The sequence below is a fragment of the Sinocyclocheilus grahami genome, unplaced genomic scaffold (assembly GCF_001515645.1).
Source record: "Sinocyclocheilus grahami isolate Dianchi unplaced genomic scaffold, SAMN03320097.WGS_v1.1 scaffold18.1, whole genome shotgun sequence".
Classification (NCBI taxonomy): domain Eukaryota; kingdom Metazoa; phylum Chordata; class Actinopteri; order Cypriniformes; family Cyprinidae; genus Sinocyclocheilus; species Sinocyclocheilus grahami.
This window is the reverse complement of record NW_015505197.1, coordinates 2,323,824-2,347,147: the sequence shown is the minus strand read 5'-3', so window position 1 is coordinate 2,347,147 and position 23,324 is coordinate 2,323,824. Positions and strand designations below refer to the sequence as shown.

Genomic DNA, 23,324 nt, shown 5'->3' with positions numbered 1-23,324 from the left:
AAGCTACGCCGGGCAGAGCGGATCAGGAGGCTGAGGAAATGGAAGGAGAAGGAAAGGAAAAACTTCTTCAAAGACCCTTTCAAGTACGCCCGTCAGCTGCTGGATGAGAAGCGGAGCGGCAAGCTGGCCATCACTAAAGAGGATCTGGTACTTTATATCAAGGGCCAGTATACGGATGCAGCCAAAGAGACACCACTTGGCTCACCAGGTTATGTGCCACGCCCAGATCCCCCAAGGACCCCTTTCAACACCTCCCCACCCAGGTTGTGTGAGATTAGAGAGGTCCTCAAAAAGGCCAGATCAGCCTCAGCACCAGGTCCAAACGGGCTCCCATACAAGGTGTACAAGAACTGTCCACAAGTGACGAAGATCTTGTGGAAGCTCATGCAGGTTGTGTGGAAGAACCAATCCATTCAAGCTGAGTGGCAAGAGGCAGTTGGAATCTTCATTCCTAAGGAGCGGTATTCCATGACCATTAATCAGTTCAGGAGCATTGCCTTGCTGAACGTGGAAGGGAAACTGTTCTTCTCAGTTTTGGCAAGAAGGATGACCAGCTTCCTTAGCATTAGCATCATCGACACAAGTTGTCAAAAGGCTGGGCTCTCAGGTTTTCCAGAATGTATTGAACACACATCCGTGATCTGGGAGCATATACAACATGCCAAAAGAGAGAAGAGCGAACTTCATGTGGTGTGGCTTGACTTGGCGAACGCTTATGGTTCAGTACCACATAAGCTGGTTGAGTTTGTGTTGGAATTCTTCCACATTCTAGCATGTGTAATTACCATCATAGCCAAGTATTTTAATAACCTGCGCATGTGTTTCTCTCTCGATGGCCGCACGACTGGATGGCAGCAGGTGGAGGTCGGTATAGCCATGGGCTGCTCAATATCCCCTATCCTGTTTGTGACAGCGTTTGAAGTCATCCTCATCGGAGCAAGACAGATGGCCAGAGGGCTGCGATTACTGTCAGGAGTAAGACTCCCGGCACTGAGAGGGTACATGGATGATGTGACAACCATCTTACAGACAGCTCCATGTAGAGCCCGGCTCCTCAAGCGCCTTGACGAGCTGATACAATGGGCTAGGATGAAGATTAAGCCCTCAAAGTCTAGGAGCCTTTCAATCAGGAAAGGGGTGAGGGACGACAGGATGGTGTTCACAGCAGGAGAGGAGAAGATACCATTGTTGAAAGAGCAACCCGTCCGAAGTCTTGGAAGGGAGTATACATCAGAGCTCTCCGACAGACAGATGGGGAAGTTGTTGCAGAAGCAACTGAGAGAGGGGCTTGAAAAAATTGACAGCAGCCAGCTTCCGGGGAAACTGAAGGTATGGTGCTACCAATTCACACTTTTCCAGCGTGTGATGTGGCCTCTGAAGGTGTCCGAAATACCGTCATCCCTGGTTAGCAGAATGGACACCATCTCCAACACCTACATCAGGAAGTGGTTGGGCCTCCCGCGCTGCTTCTCTGACACAGGCCTCTTCGGCAAGAATGCTCTTCAGCTTCCTTTGAAGTCCATCAACCTCGGGTACAAGCAGGAGAAGACCCGTCTTGTATTAGAACTAAAGGAATCCAGGGACGAAGCAGTGAAGAGCGCAGGGGTGACCATCCGCACTGGGCGCAGATGGATGGCCCAGCAGGAAGTCGATCAAGCCATTAACAGGCTACAACACAAGGAGGTCATGGGAAGAGTCCAACACAGCCGAGCAGGTTTGGGCTGGGGAGAGCCAGTCCAGTTCTGGTCCAAAGCAACAAGGGAGCAGAGGAAGTCCATGGTGGTGGAAGAGGTCTCACGAGTGGAACAGGACCATTACTTCATTAAGGCTGTTTCCCAGGGCAAACAAGGAGTATGGACCCGCTGGGAGGATAGTACTAACAGGGTCATAACCTGGGCGGATATCTGGCGAACCCCGCAGTCGCAGCTCAGCTTCCTCGTGAGGGCAGTGTATGACACCCTCCCTTGTCCCAGAAATCTCTCCCAGTGGTTCAGAAGTGAGGACAAGTGCCCCCTGTGCAATGAAGCCAATGCAGGCCTTCGACATATCTTGTCGGGGTGTAACGTTGCTTTGACGCAGGGCCGCTTTAGATGGCAGCATAATCAGGTGCTGAGGAAGATGGCGGAGCAGTTGGAAAGATGTAGAGTCCGGGCAGATAGCTCTTTAGATCCCATTCGGCCAAACATCCTGTTCCTCAGACCAGGAGAAGGCGGGCAGAAGACAGTGGCGGGAAGGACAACATGTCTGCTCACTCCTGGAAAGGGATGGAAGATGCCTGTTGACCTGGGCACCCAGCTTATCTTCCCAACAGAGATCACTCAGACAACATTAAGGCCAGATGTTTTGGTGTGGGCCACAGCGGCAAAGAAGGTTTTCATTATTGAGCTGACTGTGCCATGGGAAGAGGGAATACCAGCAGCGTACGAGTTCAAGCGGCTCAAGTACTCTGATCTGGCGGCGGAGTGCAGAGACGGGGGATGGACCGTGACCATCCATCCCGTGGAAGTTGGTTGCAGGGGCTTCGTGGGAAAGTCCGCAATCCAGCTCCTTCGAGCTGCTGGGACAACTGGGGTAAGCCTGAGGAGAGCCATCAAGGAGCTGGCGGAGGAGGCAGAGAAGGCAAGCTACTGGTTGTGGCTAAGGAGGAGGGACAGGAATTGGGGCTCGGCACCCCAGTGAGGGCAGCTGCAGGGGGTGGCGGGGGGATGTCCCAATAAGCCACTGCCCCCCCACCGGGAGACGTACTGGATAGGGGGCGAAACGTCCATGAACGGTGGCACCAGCTGATGACCCTGCAGCTGACGCAAAAGGTGCACTGGAGGAGGTGCGGCAGGCAGAAATGTCAAGCAGGAAACACCATCTGTATATTGAAATGTACTTTTAATTAAGTTATGAACTATATAAACAAATTAAACTTCATTTATCATAATAAAAACAATGTGCTTAATTTATAAATCTTTTTTCCAGATGCTTCCAAAGGAGGTTTTATTAAATTTAGCTCACTTTTGAAGACAAACTATACCCAAGCACATACACACGTCATATTTTTCCATAAAAGCTGGATTAAAATGAGCATTTATTGACCACAAATTATTATTCACAGGCCTTGTGACAGAGGTGAGAGTGATTACATCAAATATGACATCATATAAACTACTCCCCCTGGTTTGGAGTTTTTCATTTCAGTTGACATGACCAACAGCAGAGGATTTCTGTTTTCTTTTCCACCCTCACTAGGTTTCCCTCCTTTTCCAATGTACCTCATTGGCCCTCTGGGGCTCAGGGTTACAAAGTGAGACAGTCCTTAGAAACGGAGTACACACACGAACACTGTTCTTGTTCATATCATGCCCTTGTACACCACCTCTCCCACATAAACGCACACAATTAACGTACACATGTAGGCGCAAAAGTACACAGAATATCATTCTTTTAAACTCCAAAACTCACCCCCACCACACATTTACACACAGAAAAAGTGCTATATGAGTTAAAGTAGAAGTATTGTGACAAATGAAAATTCTGTCCTCATTCACTTACCCCACATGACTCGCATTCTTCTGTGCAACACAAAATATGTTTTGAATGCTAATAGTTAATTATATGACCCATCTTGATAAGATGTGCCTCATCTAAATGTACATGAAAAATGTTAGGCTTTTTTTTGTAGATAAGTAAATGATTACATGCATGAAATGCAAATCTACCACACATATTCAATGACTGACCTACCATCTGTCTATCCAGTATCAATGTCTGAGGTATTGTATCCAAAATTTTGGCACTGAGTCAAGTAATTGATCAATATATTAGCCAGGCTGATAAACTGGTGTGTTTATTTTGAGATGTTTTGGCCAATTTCAGAAGCATAAGCTTGCACATGCTAAATCTACCAGTACAATGAATGGATAATGCACATTTGGGTTTCAAATATTTGTAGTGAATTTTAAGCAAATATTTCATAAAACTATGAACTCTTAATTAAATTGGATAATTACATTTCATTATACATTACAGTTTAAAGTCTTTTAAAGAAATTAATACTTTTATTTAGCAAGGATACATTAAGTCAATCAAAAGAGATATTAAAGAAAGACATTTATGATGTGACAAAAGATTTCCATTTTAAATAACTGTTCCTTTGACCTTTCTATTCATCAAAGATTCCTGAAAAATATGCATCACAGTCCTACTAGCCCCAGATAACAAACATGTCTACAACACATAAAAGTGTCCTGTCTCTCTATATAAATTTAGATTGTAACTTGTACAGTGTGAAGCTGTAAGTCGGTGAATCACAAGTGTTAGATCGTACCAACATCCTGCTGACAACGTCTCACCAACCCTTATGACTAATGCTGTGGGCTACTGTACAATGTGGAGGTTAAACGCTTTGCTCAACACCTCTTCAAACAAACTTCCTGCTGACTAAACTGCACAGTACCAAAAAAAGAAAGTGAGAGATAAAGTTAGGCCTCACAAAGACAGAGAGCAGGAAGGAAAGAAAGACTGATAAAGAGTGCGTGAGAGAAATGAGAGGGAGATGTTGCTGACTCAGATGACCAGGCTATGGGGAGCTGCGCTGGGTAATTCCAACACGTCCAGCTTCTTATTAGTTTTATCCTTCAAGTCAATATTGAAATTGGAGTTAAATGTGTTACATTGTACCCTCAATGTGCTCAGCGGTGTAAGAGCTCACACACAGCTGAATGCGCCAAACAGAGTGGTCGATAAGCCCATTTCAGTCTGCTAGTATTTCACAGTAGACACAGAGCCAATTAAAGGCGGCTGTGGTCGGGCCATTTCTCGGCTCAGCTTTATACGTGCAACACATCTAAGAGCTCATTCAAGAGGGTCTGTATGCTGCAGAGCTCTCCCACAGCTCTAACATCTTCAAACGTGTTGAATCTGAAAGGTACAACTTGGATTTTCTTGGACAAGACATGTGGGTTAGCATGCTAAGCTACTGCCTGAGGACTGAAAGCCTGCAGTGTGAGCAGACAGGAGAGGCATTTCACAAGTTGTTGTGGAGATACTGACACGCAAACTCCTCTCAAACAAGCCATGCTTTAATTAAACTGGAAAAACAATAATTTTTATTAACCTTAAAGGGAAAGTTCACCCCCCCAAAAAAAATTCTGTCATCATTTACTCCCCGTCATGCTGTTCCAAACCTGTATGACTTTTAATTATGCTACTGCATAGTTGAACGCTTGATTCTGATTGTTTGAATGATGTTCCAAGGTGTTAAATTGCATGACTATGAATTAGTTCCAGTTCTGTATCACTTTGTCATGTACTTTTCAAACTTTTAATGGTGGCTTAAGCTGTTTTAAGAATGATATTTAACCTGTGGAATAAAAAAAAAGACATGAGCATGTGCTAACTGCAACATAAGTAGAATGATTGACACTGGACCACTGAGTTACTGAAAATGAATGCAAGTACACAAACGTGACCTTAAAGTAAACCCTAATCGCTAAACTAAGGTAAACATACATACTATTTTTCCCAGAAATGTCCTGAGTAGTTGACCAATAGTGTGCAGGCATTGGACATAATCGACCAAAGGTCAAAGCAATGCAAATATGCTAAATATAATGTATGAGGACTGTCGACTGCATGCCAATAGAAAAACAAAGCCAAAACTCATTTTAGTCAATTTAGAAATCCTGGCTAGGACATGTATTCGGGAAAACGTGGACAAATGGTCACTCTAACTAACCCTTACCCAACCCTGTCAATCTAAAAACTAAAAATGCTTAATAATTTGATCTGATCCACTTTCTCACAAAGTATAATACAATAAGCCTATCTAAAAATGATTGTTTGTGCTGGTCAAACTACATTGCGGGTGGTTAATAAATAAGACGCAGGTGTCTGTATTGAATTATCACATGCAAAAATAGTGCAACAAGTGAATTCGGAGAACCAACAGAATTGAGCTCTCCTCTTTAGTTCAGGCTCATCCCAGCAGGTTCCTCAACCTAGTCACCTGTTCCTGCAGATCTAGGACACTTTTTCAGCACGGCCGGCCAGGAAAAACATATCCGTCTCTCTGCCGTGTTGAGGAGCCCAGGTGAAATATTTTCATGTTGTGTTTTATCTGGCGAAGGACGTGAATGCTTGGGCCGTGTTCAGTTGAGGGACAAAATAGACTGAGCAGTCTTTCAGCGGTGAGCTGTGCACACATGCCTGAGCACAGGAAAAACACTCAAACACTTCAGATGAGCAATATGAGAAATCCAGGCTCAGAGGGAAGACATGAGCATTTTACATGTTGTAAAACTTGTATAACAAACTGTAAATTAGATTTAAATTATGTAGTGGCATTAAATCGAAGCTGTCATCGGTGCAAAAGTCCTAAATTTAGGACTCTGGTCCTAAATTTTCATTGCAGTTTTTACCATCCGCAAGCTCTTCATTGCTACACAGTCTTCCATTGTGCAGACAAATTAAATCACCCATCAACCCACGACTGTCTGAGAAACACAAAAATGCTCTGAATGTTTCTTGATGACCTCAATCCAATAAAAAGAATTCAAGGAAAGTCTGAGCAGCTTCTGAATGCATATCACATGGTGAACGCAAACACGAAAACACATCAGAAAAGAGAGGACAACAAGGCTGCAGGCATTCAGCAGACTGAACTTAGGCTCACTTCATGACTTCCGTTCAAACAACTTTTAAACATGCCAAAACTAAATTCTGTTTCTCAAAAGTCTGTTAAATAAGTTACATCAAATGTTAACACTAACTCCAAACCAACAAGATTACAGTAATAAGCCATTTTTCTGTCTGGACCTGGATTACCATGATGCTTTATTGCTTGTCACTTTACGTCTGCTTTACATACGTCGCTTAACTCTCTGAAAAAAAAGCCATTCATTCACAATTACTTTGTGTTCTGAAAAAAAAAGATCAGTGATGTACTGATCTTCAGCATATAGTAGCACAAGTATGTCTTATTTAAACTGAGACGAAGTTCACTTAGTCTCTACTAGTTAGTCTGTACTTCAGTCGCACCATTTGTTCTTAATGCAAGATTTATCTAGTAGTTCATAAGCTCCCCAAAAGGTAATGTGTAGTTGAATAGGAACAGAATATGGATATGACATTTATCATTATTGGTCTAATAAGCTGCCTTCAAATTTGTAATAAGAAATAGTGTTGAAAAGCAATAAATTAAATTATTTAAATTAAATCAAAATTCCCCATTGAAATGACGCTAAAATCATAAAATAATTAGTCAATTAAATAAAATAAATAAAATATTTAAATTATAATGGTTCAGGAATGGTATGTAAAAAGCAGAAACTAAATTAAATAAATAAATACTAATAATAGAATAGAAATTTATTTCCTTTCATATTTTTTGTGTTAAAACGCTGGCATGCATAAATGACAGGGTGAGGCACACTGGAAAGTTCACTGTTAAGACCAGTTTCATGTCGAAGTGCTGCTAAGAACCAATTTATTCATTATTTATTTATATTTCAAAGTTCAAAAATTTGAAGTTCTTTTTGGAAAACTTGGACGCCATGTCATCTGGACTAAAGAGGACAAGGACAACCCAAGTTGTTATCAGCGCTCTGTTCAGAAGCCTGCATCTCTGATGGTATGGGGTTGCATGAGTGCGTGTGGCATGGGCAGCGGCATGGGCAGCTTGCATATCTGGAAAGGCACCATCAATGCTGAAAGGTATATCCAAGTTCTAGAACAACATATGCTCCCATCCAGATGTCGTCTCTTTCAGGAAAGACCTTGCATTTTTCAACATGACAATGCCAGAGCACATACTGCATCAATTACAACATCATGGCTGCGTAGAAGAAGGATCCGGGTACTGAAATGGCCAGCCTGCAGTCCAGATCTTTCACCCATAGAAAACATTTGGCGCATCATAAAGAGGAAGATGCGGCAAAGAAGACCTAAGACAGTTGAGCAACTAGAAGCCTGTATTAGACAAGAATGGGATAACATTCCTATTCCTAAACTTGAGCAACTTGTCTCCTCAGTCTCCAGATGTTTGCAGACTGTTATAAAAAGAAGAGGGGATGCCACACAGTGGTAAAGATGGCCATGTCCCAACTTTTTTGAGACGTGTTGATGCCACGAAATTTAAACAACTTATTTTTCCCTTAAAATTATACATTTTCTCAGTTTAAACATTTGATATGTTGTATTCTGAATAAAATATTGAAATTTGAAACTTCCACATCATTGCATTCTGTTTTTATTCACAATTTGTACAGTGTCCCAACTTTTTTGGAATCGGGTTTGTATAAACAAGTGTGAATGTCAACATAATTTCTGTCATTTAAAACATGAGCTCATTGAAGCAATCCAATTGGTCTTCCAGTTTATTCCAGCTATTATTACTGGTTGAAGGCTTCAGTAAATATTTAGTTTATGTATAGGGTTATGTTTCAACCAAGTTTAATGGTGCAATGCTCAAATATTTAGTAGTGCAAGTAAGTTGGTGCTTAAGCTGGTGCAACCGGCCCCTGGTCTACATTGTCATTTATTTATAGGACATGATGAGCTGAAAATGAACCAGGATTAACACTCGTCTTGTTCAGTTTGAGATAAAGATCTGGAGTGCAATATCCTGGTGGTAAAATAGAAAGGCTAATAACCCAGTGTCCCTCCACACTGTACAATAATAGGACTCAAAGTCAGCGACCAAAGCTACCTGGATGACTGACAGCTCCGAATAAAACACTTCATCTATGAAGTTCCATGCAGCTTGGTGGAACGAGCCAGGAAAAACAAAAGGCACTTCTATTCAAACGATTCTCTTTGTTTGCACTTTCTGAGTGAGGTGAGTGTTAAAACCTGAAAAATCAAACCCCATTAAACATTTAGCAGGAAAATTTACGGTCAGGTCTATCTTCAGAGACAAGAGAGGTGGAGAATGGAGACATAGTGATCCTAAAACACAAATGGAAAGGAAGATACTGTATATAGAAACAGGGGGAGGTACTGACTACAATCTGGACTTTCTCATTTCCCCCCTATATTGAAAAATATATGAGCAATGAAACTGATGGAAAATGGATGACCTATGATTAATCCTTGTCCCAGTCACCATAAATTACAACATCTAATGCTGCTGTCAGATGAACGAAAAAGGACATAATTCATTCTTAATTTACTTGAAAGCATGTGTACACAGTGGTGACCCCATCATAAGACACATGTTTATGGGTTGACAGTGATCCAGTGATCTGGCAGAAATACTGGATTCTGTACGTTTATGAGAATAACCTTTTTCACGAAAGCGCACCAAGGTTGGCAAAACATAAAAACAAATGGCTTAATGACACCATAGTGGTACTGTATAACAAAATAAAAACAATATTTCCCCAAGATTTCCCGAGTCAGCAGAAAAATGGTCCAAGAGACATTCTCTAAGGTATTAAAGAGGCTTCCCTTTTCCACACCCAATTTTCCTGCAAGGTCTTCCATTTAAAATGTTCTGTTACATTTCAGCTCAAATTTAAGGGCTCTCAGGCCACTCACTGTGCGGCTGACATCAAACTATAGATGCTTCCATTGAAAATAAAAGGGATGGCTGAAGCAGGAATGTGCTCTGGTTTTGCTCCAGATGGCCTGCAAAATGATTCCTCTGCCCGTGTAAACAGGGAAACAGGGCCTCTTTCTGTAAACAGGGGGTTTTCTCTTTTTTTTCTCCCTCTATCTCTCTCTCTATTATATATATATAGAAAGAGTTTTTTATTAAATTAATATTATAATAATAATATAAATATATAAAATCATAAAATGATAATATATGTATTTATTTATATATATACATACACACACATACATACATACATGATGCGTTCCATTCCAGACAGACTACTGTACGTTCTACACACATCCAGCACACTCCCTCTTTGAACTGTTGCCATCTGGTCGACGCTACAGAGCTCGGAGCATCAGAACGACCAGAAACATGAACAGTTTCTTCCCTCAGGCCATCCATCTCATGAACACTTAACAATAACTGTGGAACACACACTATTTATTCACTCATACACTTATTTATCTAACACACATACTCAGTCTACATTTCAATTTGCACATAATATACCTGTACATACAACTGTCTATTGTTATATACCTGTACATACAATTGTCGATTTGTATATTTTTATTCCTTATTTACTTGTTTTATTTTTTATTTATTTGTTTATTTGTTCTGTTACTGTCATTCTGTTGCACTGTGGAAGCTTCTGTAACGAAAAACACAAATTCCTCGTATGTGTAAACATACCTGGCAATAAAGCACATTCTGATAGCAATTTTTCGATCGTTCTGTCAGTAGGTGGGGACAAGTAGCTGTCTGAGTCAATAATTCAAAACAACTAATTTATTCAGGAATGAAACAAGCTACCACTTTAATGAATGAATCATCGAATAATTCACTCTGAATTATTCAAAAACAATGATTCATTCAGGAATTAAACAAGTCACCAGGGCACAATCATTTACTTAACTAGATAGTTTAAAATCAATGATTCATGTAAGAACAAATCTACTGTGTTTGCTTGGAGAACTATTACAATTAATTCTTCTGTAGCTTTGTTCAGAAATGATTGTTTGGCGTTTTCGTTGCTGGAAAATTAGAAATACACTAAGTAGCTGGCAATATTGTTATCTTAAAGGTTTTAGACCAAATTTGGTTTCAAAACGTCAGTCTGTTTGAGTAATCTGACAAATAGCCCCACCCCCAAATTCCTGAACAGTGCTCAAAAAATATATAGTTTTTTTAATAATTGTGTCCTACTGTTTACACTTTTTACAGGACTTAACCTGACTGAGTGATTTACATACTGTTGTTTCTGCATATTATGCTTTGAAAGTATCTCAGGTATCTGCCACTGAAAAATCAGAATAGAAAATGTAACAAGCATTCTTAGTTATTAAATTCTTAACCACACACACACAAAAACAGATTGTCTATGGCTTAGTAGGTTGCAGACAAGCAATTGAGAAACAAACCCATATCCATCAAATATAGACATCTGGAACCAAGACTGACTTTAATGTATGAGAAAGATCACTCGGATGAAATTGGCTGCATAATCACTATACACAAGTAAAATGTGCACCTGATGTTTGACGCAATGCTCCAAGACAAAACACTTTGTCAAAATGCAGCAGACATCCAAGACACAATCTTGGAGGCGGCATAGACCCTACACACAAAAAAAGTCAATTTGTCATTCCTGAAAAACAAGGGAAAAGAAGGAGGAATGTCACTGGAGACAGGGGATGTAGACACAATATTGATTGTCTAGGATTTGTGTAAAATGTGGGTAAGAGGAATGTGTGCTGGAGGTAAGACTTGAAGCGGGTGGAGGTGCAACTTTCCCCGGTGGCCTTTCCCCAGTGATTGGTTCTTATATAACCTACTGGCAGAAACACACAGGATGAGGAGAAACTGATCCAGGTCTTCCACTAGTTTATCATACTCTCTGTAGCATCAAAATTTCACATCTTTTGCCCTTTGCCATTGTGTCCTCCTCTCTTTGTTTTCCATAATTATATTTCAAGTTTTTTCCTGTGTACTTTCTGTCCATTGCATTAACTGAAACATTCTGTCATGTCTTGCATTTCTTTTCTTTACAAACCCCAAGTTGGTGCTATGGGTTTTGAGTGCAATAACTTGCAGATTAGATTTGCTTGTAACCTGAGCATTTCGTGACATACTGAGTGTTTGCTAATATAAGCTATCATGAACCATCCGGCACCACCCACTCGAAATCTACACCTATGATAACAATACACACCCTCCTTCCAACCACCCCCATCTCTCCACTTCAGATCTCACTGAGAACGTTTTGACTTCCATCACAGGTGGCCATTGCAGCTGTCTGTCTGGTTATTCATGAAGGATACCATAAAATGTCTCAGCATATGTCATGTTTTAACCACAGCAACTGCCAAAATGAAAATTCTGTCCCTCATGTTGTTTTTTCTACTTTGGAACACAGTTTAAGAAAATTGTTTCAACTGTTTTTGTCCATTCAATGAATTGGGGTCCAAAACAACACTTGTAGCCTCTGATCTGTTTTGTGCATTTTACAGAAGAATTCAAGTCTAAGAGACTAAATATTCACAATTTCTCTCACTTATATTTAGCACACATTTGTGTCCAGAGGGAGCTTCTAGACACCATTTCATACCAAGTGGACTATGGAGCAAGACATGGACGAATGTCTTGCTAAAAAACGCATAGCGAGGATTTGAAGCCAAAGGGCATAAGTGTAATCCCTCAGTATGTGATCAGTAAATGATGTTGGGCAGTATTCTTAACTCTTAGATGAACTCTAAATATGATTGAATCTGCAGCTTTTGTGTTAGCAGCCTAAACCCTTCGTAATAACACAAACTCAGTCCCCTTTTCTACACCGTTGAGTTTAAAGACTGATTAGCTAATTTTGTTGACATACCTAAGAGAACTGATTTCATGTGAAGCCCTCAGTCTTTAGCAAAACAGTGTTAAACTAAAGCAAAGAAACCATTCTAAACTAGACTTCCAGGGTGATTAAAGGGCTTCCATTCTTCAAGCAAGATTGAAGTTGAAGTTCAGGTATAGTGTAGTGTCGAAGAAAGACCTGAGAGAACCCAAGCACATGCATGATTCAAAAGAATTGTCATAACTCACGTTTAGTGCAGCGCTGAGATCCTGGGGTCTTGCTCCAACCAACACAGCACTGCCCCCCACAGACATTCACTCTGCAATGACATCAAGAGTCACACTCACACACAAACTGAATGGACCTACTAACCTTACTGTAACCCCCCCCGGTCAATCTCCTCGCCCACCTAGAGCAGTTTCTGACGCAAGTCTACGCTCACTGAAGTGACATGAGGGCCCGGGGCCAAAGCTGGTTGAGGCTCCAATATAATCAGTCCTCTTATTTCCACTGTGCAATTTCATACTGTACTTCAGAGCAAAGTGAGAGGGACTGATCCAAAGTGCAGAAAATATTAAGAAATACAGGGCTGGGATACAACTCAATACTCTTCGTGATTGTAGGGAATGTGGAAAAATCTTTGTGAATGGCTGGCTAAAACTTTTTAAGGGGCATCAGGTTCATTGGTAGGGAAGCCGGTAGCCTACATTTAAACTGTCTCACGTGGCTTCTTGAAACAACAGATGTTACTTTGCTTTTTAGAATGTTATGATCACTGTAGCCTCGTTGCCTTATCAAATTTATTGCTCCTTAATGACACCTGGCTGCTAACATCATTGGAAATCAAATGCAAGATTCAGACCTCTTAAGGAAGTACAACACCCTCACATTCTCGATTGTTTCTATTTAACAGTATTATATGAACAAAATGTAAGTTCTGCATTTTGAGAATCGTACTAAACTTTTATTTTTAGAACTGTCATATAATTTTTTCTTCTTATGGCTAATTTTTATATTTCTTTTTATCAAACTGTAAACTACACACAGCCCAATAATCGGTTTGACTTACCGATAATTGTTATCAGCACCATTTGGTGGGTCCCTTAAAGAAAAACATTCAATATCGCTATTCACAGGTAAAGTCACTTTATGATGTTAACCTACTTTATTTTTTATTTTAATGTATTAATTAACTTAAACTTAATTTGCTGTAAAGTTGCTGTGCAACGATTTGTATTGTGAAAAGCGCTATGCAAATAAACTTGGATTAAATATATTTTTAAGTTTGGATAATAAACTTTGTGACCATTTAGATTGCAAAACAACTCTGCATAAATATTAATTATAAAACTAACTTTTTTTAAACTATATATGCAGTTGGTCGACAGCTAACGTAAAGTGTTATGTATATGAATATATTTGGCTCTGATCTTACCCTGACATTTTCATATGATGGCTGGTTGTGTGTCGGCCAGGCTGCGCGTCCTGGCGGATCGGAATGCTCGGGTTCGGGTTCGACTGGTGACCCATTCTGCGGGTCCGGACCTGGCCGCCGAAGCTGGCTTTGAGCTCCACATTGTAGGCGTGCGGCTGTCCCGACGCTCCCGAGAGCGATGAAATGGAGCTCACGTGAACACCGTCCGTACCGCTCGGTCCCGTCTGAAGCACGTACAGTCTCCTGAAGCCGCTCTTATCCGCCGAGAGCAAATCCGGAGAAATCAGTAACGTTAGAGAAACAATGATGTCCCACATGAGCACAGCCATATCCATTGGAAGTAAAAGTGTTGGGAAAGTTTGAAAGAACCACTCTGTACTATATTTACACACAATAGATAGAAAGACACAAAAATAAAACTATAGAAGTGCAGCTCCACTCTGTCGCGTGTGAAGCAGTTGTAAACCCTCGCGCGCTGTCATCTATTCGCCACAAGAAAACACTTAGACGCAAACATAACTTAAAAGAGGGGGAATTGTTCAAGCAAGATTTTAGATTGAAGCTCAAGTGTGGTGTAGTGCAGAAGAAAGACCTGAGAGAACCCAAGCACATGCATGATTCAAAAGAATCGTCATAACTCACGTTTAGTGCAGCGCTGAGATCCTGGGGTCTTGCTCCAACCAACACAGCACTGCCCCCCACAGACATTCACTCTGCAATGACATCAAGAGTCACACTCACACACAAACTGAATGGACCTACTAACCTTACTGTAACCCCCCCGGTCAATCTCCTCGCCCACCTAGAGCAGTTTCTGACGCAAGTCTACGCTCACTGAAGTGACATGAGGGCCCGGGGCCAAAGCTGGTTGAGGCTCCAATATAATCAGTCCTCTTATTTCCACTGTGCAATTTCATACTGTACTTCAGAGCAAAGTGAGAGGGACTGATCCAAAGTGCAGAAAATATTAAGAAATACAGGGCTGGGATACAACTCAATACTCTTCGTGATTGTAGGGAATGTGGAAAAATCTTTGTGAATGGCTGGCTAAAACTTTTTAAGGGGCATCAGGTTCATTGGTAGGGAAGCCGATAGCCTACATTTAAACTGTCTCACGTGGCTTCTTGAAACAACAGATGTTACTTTGCTTTTTAGAATGTTATGATCACTGTAGAAGTTGTAAACCCTCGCGCGCTGTCATCTATTCGCCATAAGAAAACACTTAGAGGCAAACATAACTTAAAAGAGGGGGAAAATGCTTGGAGTGAAACAAAGTTTCAAAGCACGAAACGGAAATCGGGGAAAACGGGAGTCAACGCGGCGGGAGAGCTCGCGTGCGCGCGATTTGAACTCGAGCAGAAGTTTGAAAACTCTTAGAAAAGTTTGAGCGCGTGTGTGTGCAAGGGCTGGAGTTTGAGCTCGAGCTCCATATAGCCAATCTCCTGCAGACATGACGTCAAGGATGGAGTTCTTATTGGAACACACATGTGGGGCTGAACCCTTAAACCAAAGGCAAAAAAACAACAACTGAAGAACTGTTTCAGACCTATGAATTTGAAGGTGGAGGTCGTTTGTAAAAATGTCAGAAAAGTGCATCCATCATAAGTCAAGCCTGTCACATAGAGTGCAGGCATCAGTTCCACTGTTCCACATCGCTTTAAGAAAAAATAAGCTATTCCAGTGTATGGTTCTCAAGATATTACATTGGGCATCAACTGGGGACTGAACATCAACAATGCTTATACAATAGTAACCAGAAATTCCATTAGAATCAAACACTGGCTATGCCTACATGCACCCTGTAATGCATTTAAGCCACTGCTGCAATTAAAGCTGAAGCTCATGTAAACAGAATATCATAATTATGCACATAATTCGGGTAACCATAATCACAGTAAATGCTTTAACCACCACACAAAGTGTGCATGTGTGGAAGAGAAGAAGCCACACTTTGGGGGACCTCAGGAAATAGGGTTAATACTTAATAATAATAGTAATAATAATATTGGTTGAAATCTAAGGTAAATTTCATATATATTTGGTTCAGATCTTACCCTGACACTTTCTGGTTGCTGCTTTACATGACAACGACATATTGAGGTCAGAAACACTTTATTGACATTTTTAGTAGTTTTATGCTTTATGTAATTGACAAGATGGTTTGATGTCCCAGAAGCGGCTAACATTTTATATTTGAAGCAGCCATAACAGCAACAGCTACAAAATGTCAGTAAAAACACATGGTATTGGGAAGTAGCACATAAACAAGTTTGAATAGATTTGTCCATGTAACGTAAACATCTTCATCTGAATAATTCCTTACTCAGATTATAGGCAATAATTGGACTATTAATGTGCTTTTGAAATATTGCCATTGAAACTTGGCAATTGTATTATTGTGGTTTTTGAGGATAACCTGGCCGTATTGTAATATGTCTAATCTGGTTTACTAGAATTTGCCCTTAAATGCCGTAGGATTTGATGTCCATGCAGCGTTTGATATGTTAGATGGTAGATGGTTTAGGAGGAAATGTTTTTTGCCGACCAAGCTGGGAGACTAACCAGCTTCACTCTTAAAAATAAAGTTTCTTTATTGGCAGATTATTCCATGAAGAACCTTTAACATCCATGGAAACTTCCCATTGCACAAAATGTTCCTATCAGTGTAAAAAAGGGTCAACATTTTATTAAATGTTTATCACACTAAGAAAAATTTTACTTTTAAGAATTATTCACTGAAAAATTTGTTAGGAAACTCAAATTGGTTCCGTCATCACCTTATTTTTAAGAGTGTCTACTATCTCTCCCCTGCCATTTACAACACTACTGTAACAGAGCTGAAAAACCATCAGAACCATTCATTTATTCTGCTGCTATACTTAAGTGAGATTTATTGTATAACAGTCAGAAACACTGAATCGAAGCGGTCCATGATGTTCTATGCAGTTATGTGATCCAAATGACTTTCTCCCTACAGCATGCCTGACTGCTTTCCAGCTCTAAATCTGACTTTGAGAGCCTTCTGCCCATGAACGGGTACCCTATGGCCTCCCTACATGTAAAAAACCGGATCCTATTAATACATTCAGCATCCGCACACACCCTCCTGTTTCGACACACAAATAGATGAACATGCCTCCATTCTTTCACATGCTCACAATTCCCTAAACTCAACCGAAAGTCACTGTCCTCCTACAGACGCTTGCTATCTGGATTACCAGAACATCTTTATAGCATTACTGAAAGGTGACTCAGAAACTTCCTTAGATCAATACCATTTTAGGCCTAGACTGAGCTCAGCCCACTCTAGGATACGCGTGGGTGAGACAGCCAGAGAGACAGATAGACAGACATGGAATACCATTCCTCATAAGCTTTGGAGTATTTGGAAGGATATTTCAGACTGATTTATTGATTGCATGAGATCATCCTTGAGAAGAACTGAATGTCTTGAAAGAAAATGTTCTGTTTCCACACAACCTAACAGGTGTTAAACAGTCCATTCTTATAATGTACATTCACAAACAATCTCTTCTGTGAAAAATATTGCCACATTAGTGTTGTTTTCATCAATTGATGATCTCTAATTGAATAAAAAGACAGTTCCTATTACATCTGCCAGGTCTAAAGGCTAGAGTTGAAAAGAAAATTCAGTTAATGAACAGAGAGAGAGACAGTGGTGTCATAAAGCTATTCTTGGGTCACAGCTATTTTTAGTTAAAAATAATGACCATCATAACTAAAAGATGAGCAGGAGAGAGAGAGAGAATACAATGTTAATGGCAAGATTTTGGCATGCTTTAACAAAGTAGTTTACACCACACTCAAATCGTATTTTGGTCTGTGAATCCATGTAAACTGCATCAAAACTTCAATGGGGATTTGCACACAATTGTCTTTCCCACCCATGTGAATAATAATAATAATAATAATAATAATAATAGTAGTAAAGTTACAGGAGGAATAGCATACAAGGAGTAATTTTAACACTAGTAATAATGCACTCAAAATGGATATTAATAATAAAAAAAAAGTAAAAAAGTTAAATAGGCTTAATTGCTTCATTTATTCAGGCTGTGAGCAGTAACTAACAACAGTACTCGATCAGCCAGTCATGTGCAAGAAATACGAAGGCAAACTTGCTATTTCATATAAAATGTATCATTTATACAGTTGCTAAGGTGTTCTGGGAGGTTTTTAACATGTTGCTATACAGTTGCTAGGGTGCTCTGAGTGGTCTGTGTATTGGGCCAATCAAAAGAACCTTCAACTGTCAATCATTCTGGTTTCTGGAAAGAACTTATAGTACCCTTATTAAGTCTACAAATGTATCACTAGTTTTATCATCCAGAAGGTGAAAATCCCAAATCTGATCGCTTAGAAAAGTAATGACACCTGTCCTCAATCCGTCAAGTGATTTAATAATAATAATAATAATAATAATAATAGTAGTAAAGTTACAGGAGGAATAGCATACAAGGAGTAATTTTAACACTAGTAATAATGCACTCAAAATGGATATTAATAATAAAAAAAAGTAAAAAAGTTAAATAGGCTTAATTGCTTCATTTATTCAGGCTGTGAGCAGTAACTAACAACAGTACTCTATCAGCCAGTCATGTGCAAGAAATACGAAGGCAAACTTGCTATTTCATATAAAATGTATCATTTATACAGTTGCTAAGGTGTTCTGGGAGGTTTTTAACATGTTGCTATACAGTTGCTAGGGTGCTCTGAGTGGTCTGTGTATTGGGCCAATCAAAAGAACCTTCAACTGTCAATCATTCTGGTTTCTGGAAAGAACTTATAGTACCCTTATTAAGTCTACAAATGTATCACTAGTTTTATCATCCAGAAGGTGAAAATCCCAAATCTGATCGCTTAGAAAAGTAATGACACCTGTCCTCAATCCGTCAAGTGATTTGAAGTATCATTCATTTTTGTATTACATATAGTCCCCCTGGATAAATACTTCAGCTATAGTTTACCCAAAAATGAAAATTCTGTCGTCATTTACTCACATATTCATCCATACTTACATTCTTCGGTGGAACACAAAATATATTTTGGAATTCAGTGAGGTCCAAACAACACTGGACCCCACTGACTTTGACTGTATGGACAAAAGAAAAGAAAACACTTGGTTACTATTTAAAATATCTTTTTGTGCGTCACAGAAGAAAGTCATACAGGTCTGGAATGACGTGAGGTAAGTATATGATGACAGAACTCTCATTTTTGGGTGAACAACCCCTTTAGGGGTCAAAATCCTTATTTTGTAAACGCACCTCTTGGGAATATCCAAATCTAAACCATTTCATCTGGAATTTAAAAGATCAATAGTGTCAAACACAATCAACTTTTACAGCTATACTGTATAAACTGTCAGAGAACCTAATGCAGGGCAATCGGGTTCTTAAGTTGTTCATTTGTGCGTGAGACAGCAGGGACACACTTAAATGATACAGCAGTCACATATGCGGCCCACAGAGGGAGGACAGGAACTTCACACTGTATCATTGGGGAAGCGGCGATAGCAGGAAAAGTGATGTGATTAATAAGTGCAGAGCTCATTCACAACACACACACACACACACACACACACACACACACAGCTATATTGCACAGAAACACATACATGAATACAAACACAATCCACACACAACCCAGTGAAGAATGATCTTATACGTATGCTCACACACTTCCCTCACCCTTATATTGATCGATCCTCCCCAAACACACACACACACACACACACAAAGCAGGCAAGTGGGAATGGATGGAGGCGTGTGAAGGGTTCTGCTACATTTGCCAAGCCGCCCCCTTTATAAATCATTAAGTTCAACAACAAACAGCCTGCATACTCAAGGACAACAAGCTGATGGAGAGAGTGCGTGAGAAGGAATAAGAGGAGAGACGCTAAAAAGATGGCAAATGAACATTTGAGCGAGACCATGTTTCGCTTAGACAAGCTAGTCCATGTTCAGTGCCAACTGAGCTGAGAATAACATGATGTGGCAGTCTGATTTTTAAAGTCCCCATGAAAACCAAATTGAAATTTTTGGCTTTTAGTATGAATATGTTAGCCTTAGTTATCTATAAGCTAATGTGCTCCAATACGATGACAAAATTCGTATTTAGAAGATATAAGCATTCAAATCTTACAGTCTCTCACTTCCAGCAATATGAACCAACGGTTTTGATGACATCACCCTGCACTTCAGCTTCTCATCAAACTAAATAAACACTGAAACTGTGGCTGAAATAGGTCACTTGTTCTCAGAATTAGTATTCTCTGTATGCTGAAATGCAGGAAGTGCACAATATGGGGAATAAGGAACAATTCAGACAGTGTAAATATGCTTTCCATTGGTTTCGTGTTGTGTACGCGAACCGCCACAGCGCGCGCACAGTCTGCTCCGGTCCAGAGACACGATATCACGGAGCAGATCATATGCGCGAGTCGTGTATACCACAAAATGTATCGGACCCAGTTGAATTCTACACAGAATGCTATATTTTATAGCGATTTGGATCAGATGATGAGGCGAAACGGTTAGACAAATGGCACTAATAAGTAGAAGAGATAACACCGGTGCCCTGCACCAACATAAATTGCACAATTTTCAAACTACACATCCTCAGCATCATTATGGTCACTGTTTTGCTTTAGTAACAGTTTCATATTGAATCTAAAGGGCTAATCTATTAGACTGTGGCTGTCATAATCTAAACGGTATAAATTAAACGCTATTGGCTATTTAAAAAGTTCTTCCTGTTTCAGATGAAATTACGTCACCACATAGCATAACACTGCGTGTTTCAAGGCACTTCAGTATACCTTTAAGACACAGAAATTCAGGTCGTTAGAAACGGAGAAAGAATTGCTATTCAACCCAAAACCTGTGCTCTGTCCCTACTGATGTTTAATTCAACACACACTCACTGACCAAACCCTCAACATCCCTCCTAATGAGACACACACACAGATGGACAGACAAAAGCAAACCAATCTGGTAAACACACACAGGCACACGTGCCCACACACACAAACAGAAGTCTGTCTCTGCTGGAGGTCAAAGGGGTAAAAAGCTTGTTTGCCGTTCTTGCTCCTGCTCCCTTGTTCTCAATCCATCAGCCCTTTCAGTCTCTCACTACGTTCACGCGCTGTCACATTAGCCATGACAGAGTGACTCTCTGAATGAGTGCAGGACCACAATTCTGTATGTTCCTCTCAAATGTCCTTGTGTATGTGTGTGTATAAAATCTCACCAGTAGCCATATCTCTGGCACCTTTCACTACAGATCTGAAGTTGCCCATGTCTTTTTCCCAGCCAGCTGCCTGCGTCTCACACCGATGCGCTTTACTCAGAAACTGTAGTGCCTAAAAAAACACACATCAAAACGTAGTTAGACTTTGTGACCAAACCAGATGTAAGGTAGTAAAGCGACAACCAATAAAAGCTATGTCTTCCATGGAAAACTGAGTTTGTCAAGTTTAGTTTGAGTTTGTAAATCGCTATATTTTTATAGGTGCAGCACCACTCTCAGAAAAAAAAGGTACAAAAGCTGTCACTGGGGCGGTACCTTTTCAAAAGGTACACTTTTGTACCTTTTAGGTACTAATATGTACACTTTAGGTACAAAGGTGTGCCTTTTGAAAAGGTACCGCCCCAGTGACAACTTTTGTACCTTTTTTTCTGAGAGTGTAGAAAGTCCACTGTGAAGTTTCAATGATGAAACTTTGTGCTCTTCAAGCTATATCGACATACGCATTCTATCCAAAAAGACTTACAGATCATTCAAGATATATATTTTACCAGATGCCCTGGGGATCGAACCCATGAGTGCTTGACCTCTACACTGAAAAATTTAATGTAGAAATAATTTTCACTCAGAAATTGCTAGTAGATTTCATAAATAATTAAAAAGAAACTGCAAATAACACATTGAATTAAAGGATTTTTTAAAGTAGAAACAACTGCAAAAGAATTTTCTTGTAAACACTATTAATCTTTGTTTTATTTGCAAATTTAAGTGAAAAAAAACACTGCTTACAATCTACAAGAACTGACAAAAACTGTTAATAGTTAAGTCTGCTGTAGAAGAACCACAGGCTCTTCTTTTCTTGGGTTAAGTTACTGAATGCTGAAAAATAATAGTTCTAGGCACTTCTTATAACAAATAACTAAACAAAACAAATCTCACCTTTTCGCTGTCTTGTACATTGTTGCTATGGCCATCGCCATAGAGCCGAGCGTACTGCTTCCATATTTGGGCGTCTGTGCTACAACGGGCGGAGACTCGACCAAAAAGTTCCTGCAGTTTGGCTTTAAGATTGGAGGCCTGTTCGCCACGGTGATCTGTCAGATTGTCCACTACCGCACGCACCAGGATTTCCAGCACCTGATGGGAAAAACAAAAGACAAAGAGAAATAAACAAAATGCTAAAGGATTTACCATTTAGTAGGGTAAAACTGATGTTTAAACTCAAGAACCAATCATGAATATCCAATCTGAAAACTAATTTAGGGTTGACATAAATGTCAACCCGGTAAAAAAAAATAATAATAAATTTGGGAAAAAGAAAAAAAGTTATATATATATATATATATATATATATATATATGTGTATGTATGTATGTACACAAACATAAAAAACGTGGTTACAAGTGTTGTAAAATGTGTTTTGACACGGTTTACACTTGCATTTAGCGCGGTCTAACTCAGATCACCTGAAACAGATGTTAATACCAGAGTCTGTGAAGCCTTCAGTAAGGTGTGTGACTAGTCAGAAGTGTCTGACCGGGCGCCGCAGCATAAATGGCTGCCCACTGCTCCGGGTGTGTGTTCACGGTTTGTGTGTGTTCACTGCTGTGTGTGTTCACTGCTGTGTGTGTGCACTTTGGATGGGTAAATGCAGAGCACTAATTCGTGTGCAGAGCACATCCACATGTCACTTCACTTCACATTTACCCTCAAATCACAAATCCCTAAACTTGACCTCTGCATTCTTAGATGTTAGATGTTATTTTTAACTCTTTCTTACATTTATACTCTATGATGTTCCTTTTCTCTCTTAGTTTCCACCCTCTACTCCTTAACCTTTATTCTGTCCTGACCATGTGACAGCCCAAGCAGCTCTTTGCATCTTCAACACGCACACACACACTCTCTCTCTCTACATGCCACCAGGCGCTGTTCTCACTCAACCACACAAACAAATGCAGACACTCCAGAGTCTGTACATGTGCCAGAGAAACCAGGAAGAGCCAAAAAGTTCAGACTTGACCCTCTCTGTCTGGGGAAGTGTTTTCATGACTCGCTCTCTTACACTCACTCAGAAATGGCAGTTTATACCTGGATAGTAAGTAACTGCATTTTGATAAACTTTGAGGTTTGGTAAAAAAAAATAATAATAAATTTGGGAAAAAGAAAAAAAGTTATATATATATATA

The 23,324-nt window shown here is 40.1% G+C and overlaps 2 protein-coding genes across 4 annotated transcripts in view; both read right to left on the bottom strand.

Moving 5' to 3' along the window:
• LOC107553384 (latent-transforming growth factor beta-binding protein 1-like) overlaps positions 1-14,392 on the bottom strand; it is a 98,576-nt gene extending 84,184 nt beyond the window's left edge. For all 3 annotated transcript variants that reach the window (XM_016235584.1, XM_016235591.1, XM_016235593.1), the window contains exons 1-2: positions 13,867-14,392; positions 12,680-12,750 (exon numbers count right to left, since the gene is read on the bottom strand). In XM_016235584.1, coding sequence (XP_016091070.1) covers positions 12,680-12,750; positions 13,867-14,201 — 406 coding nt within the window. In that variant the 5' untranslated portion in view covers positions 14,202-14,392. The remainder of the gene's footprint in view (positions 1-12,679; positions 12,751-13,866) is intronic.
• A 6,562-nt stretch (positions 14,393-20,954) lies between these two features.
• Positions 20,955-23,324, bottom strand: part of LOC107553771 (tetratricopeptide repeat protein 27-like) — a 70,354-nt gene continuing 67,984 nt past the window's right edge. Inside the window, exons 16-17 of the mRNA XM_016236081.1 lie at positions 22,075-22,272; positions 20,955-21,250 (exon numbers count right to left, since the gene is read on the bottom strand). Of these exons, the coding sequence (XP_016091567.1) occupies positions 21,101-21,250; positions 22,075-22,272 (348 nt within the window). The 3' untranslated portion in view covers positions 20,955-21,100. The remainder of the gene's footprint in view (positions 21,251-22,074; positions 22,273-23,324) is intronic.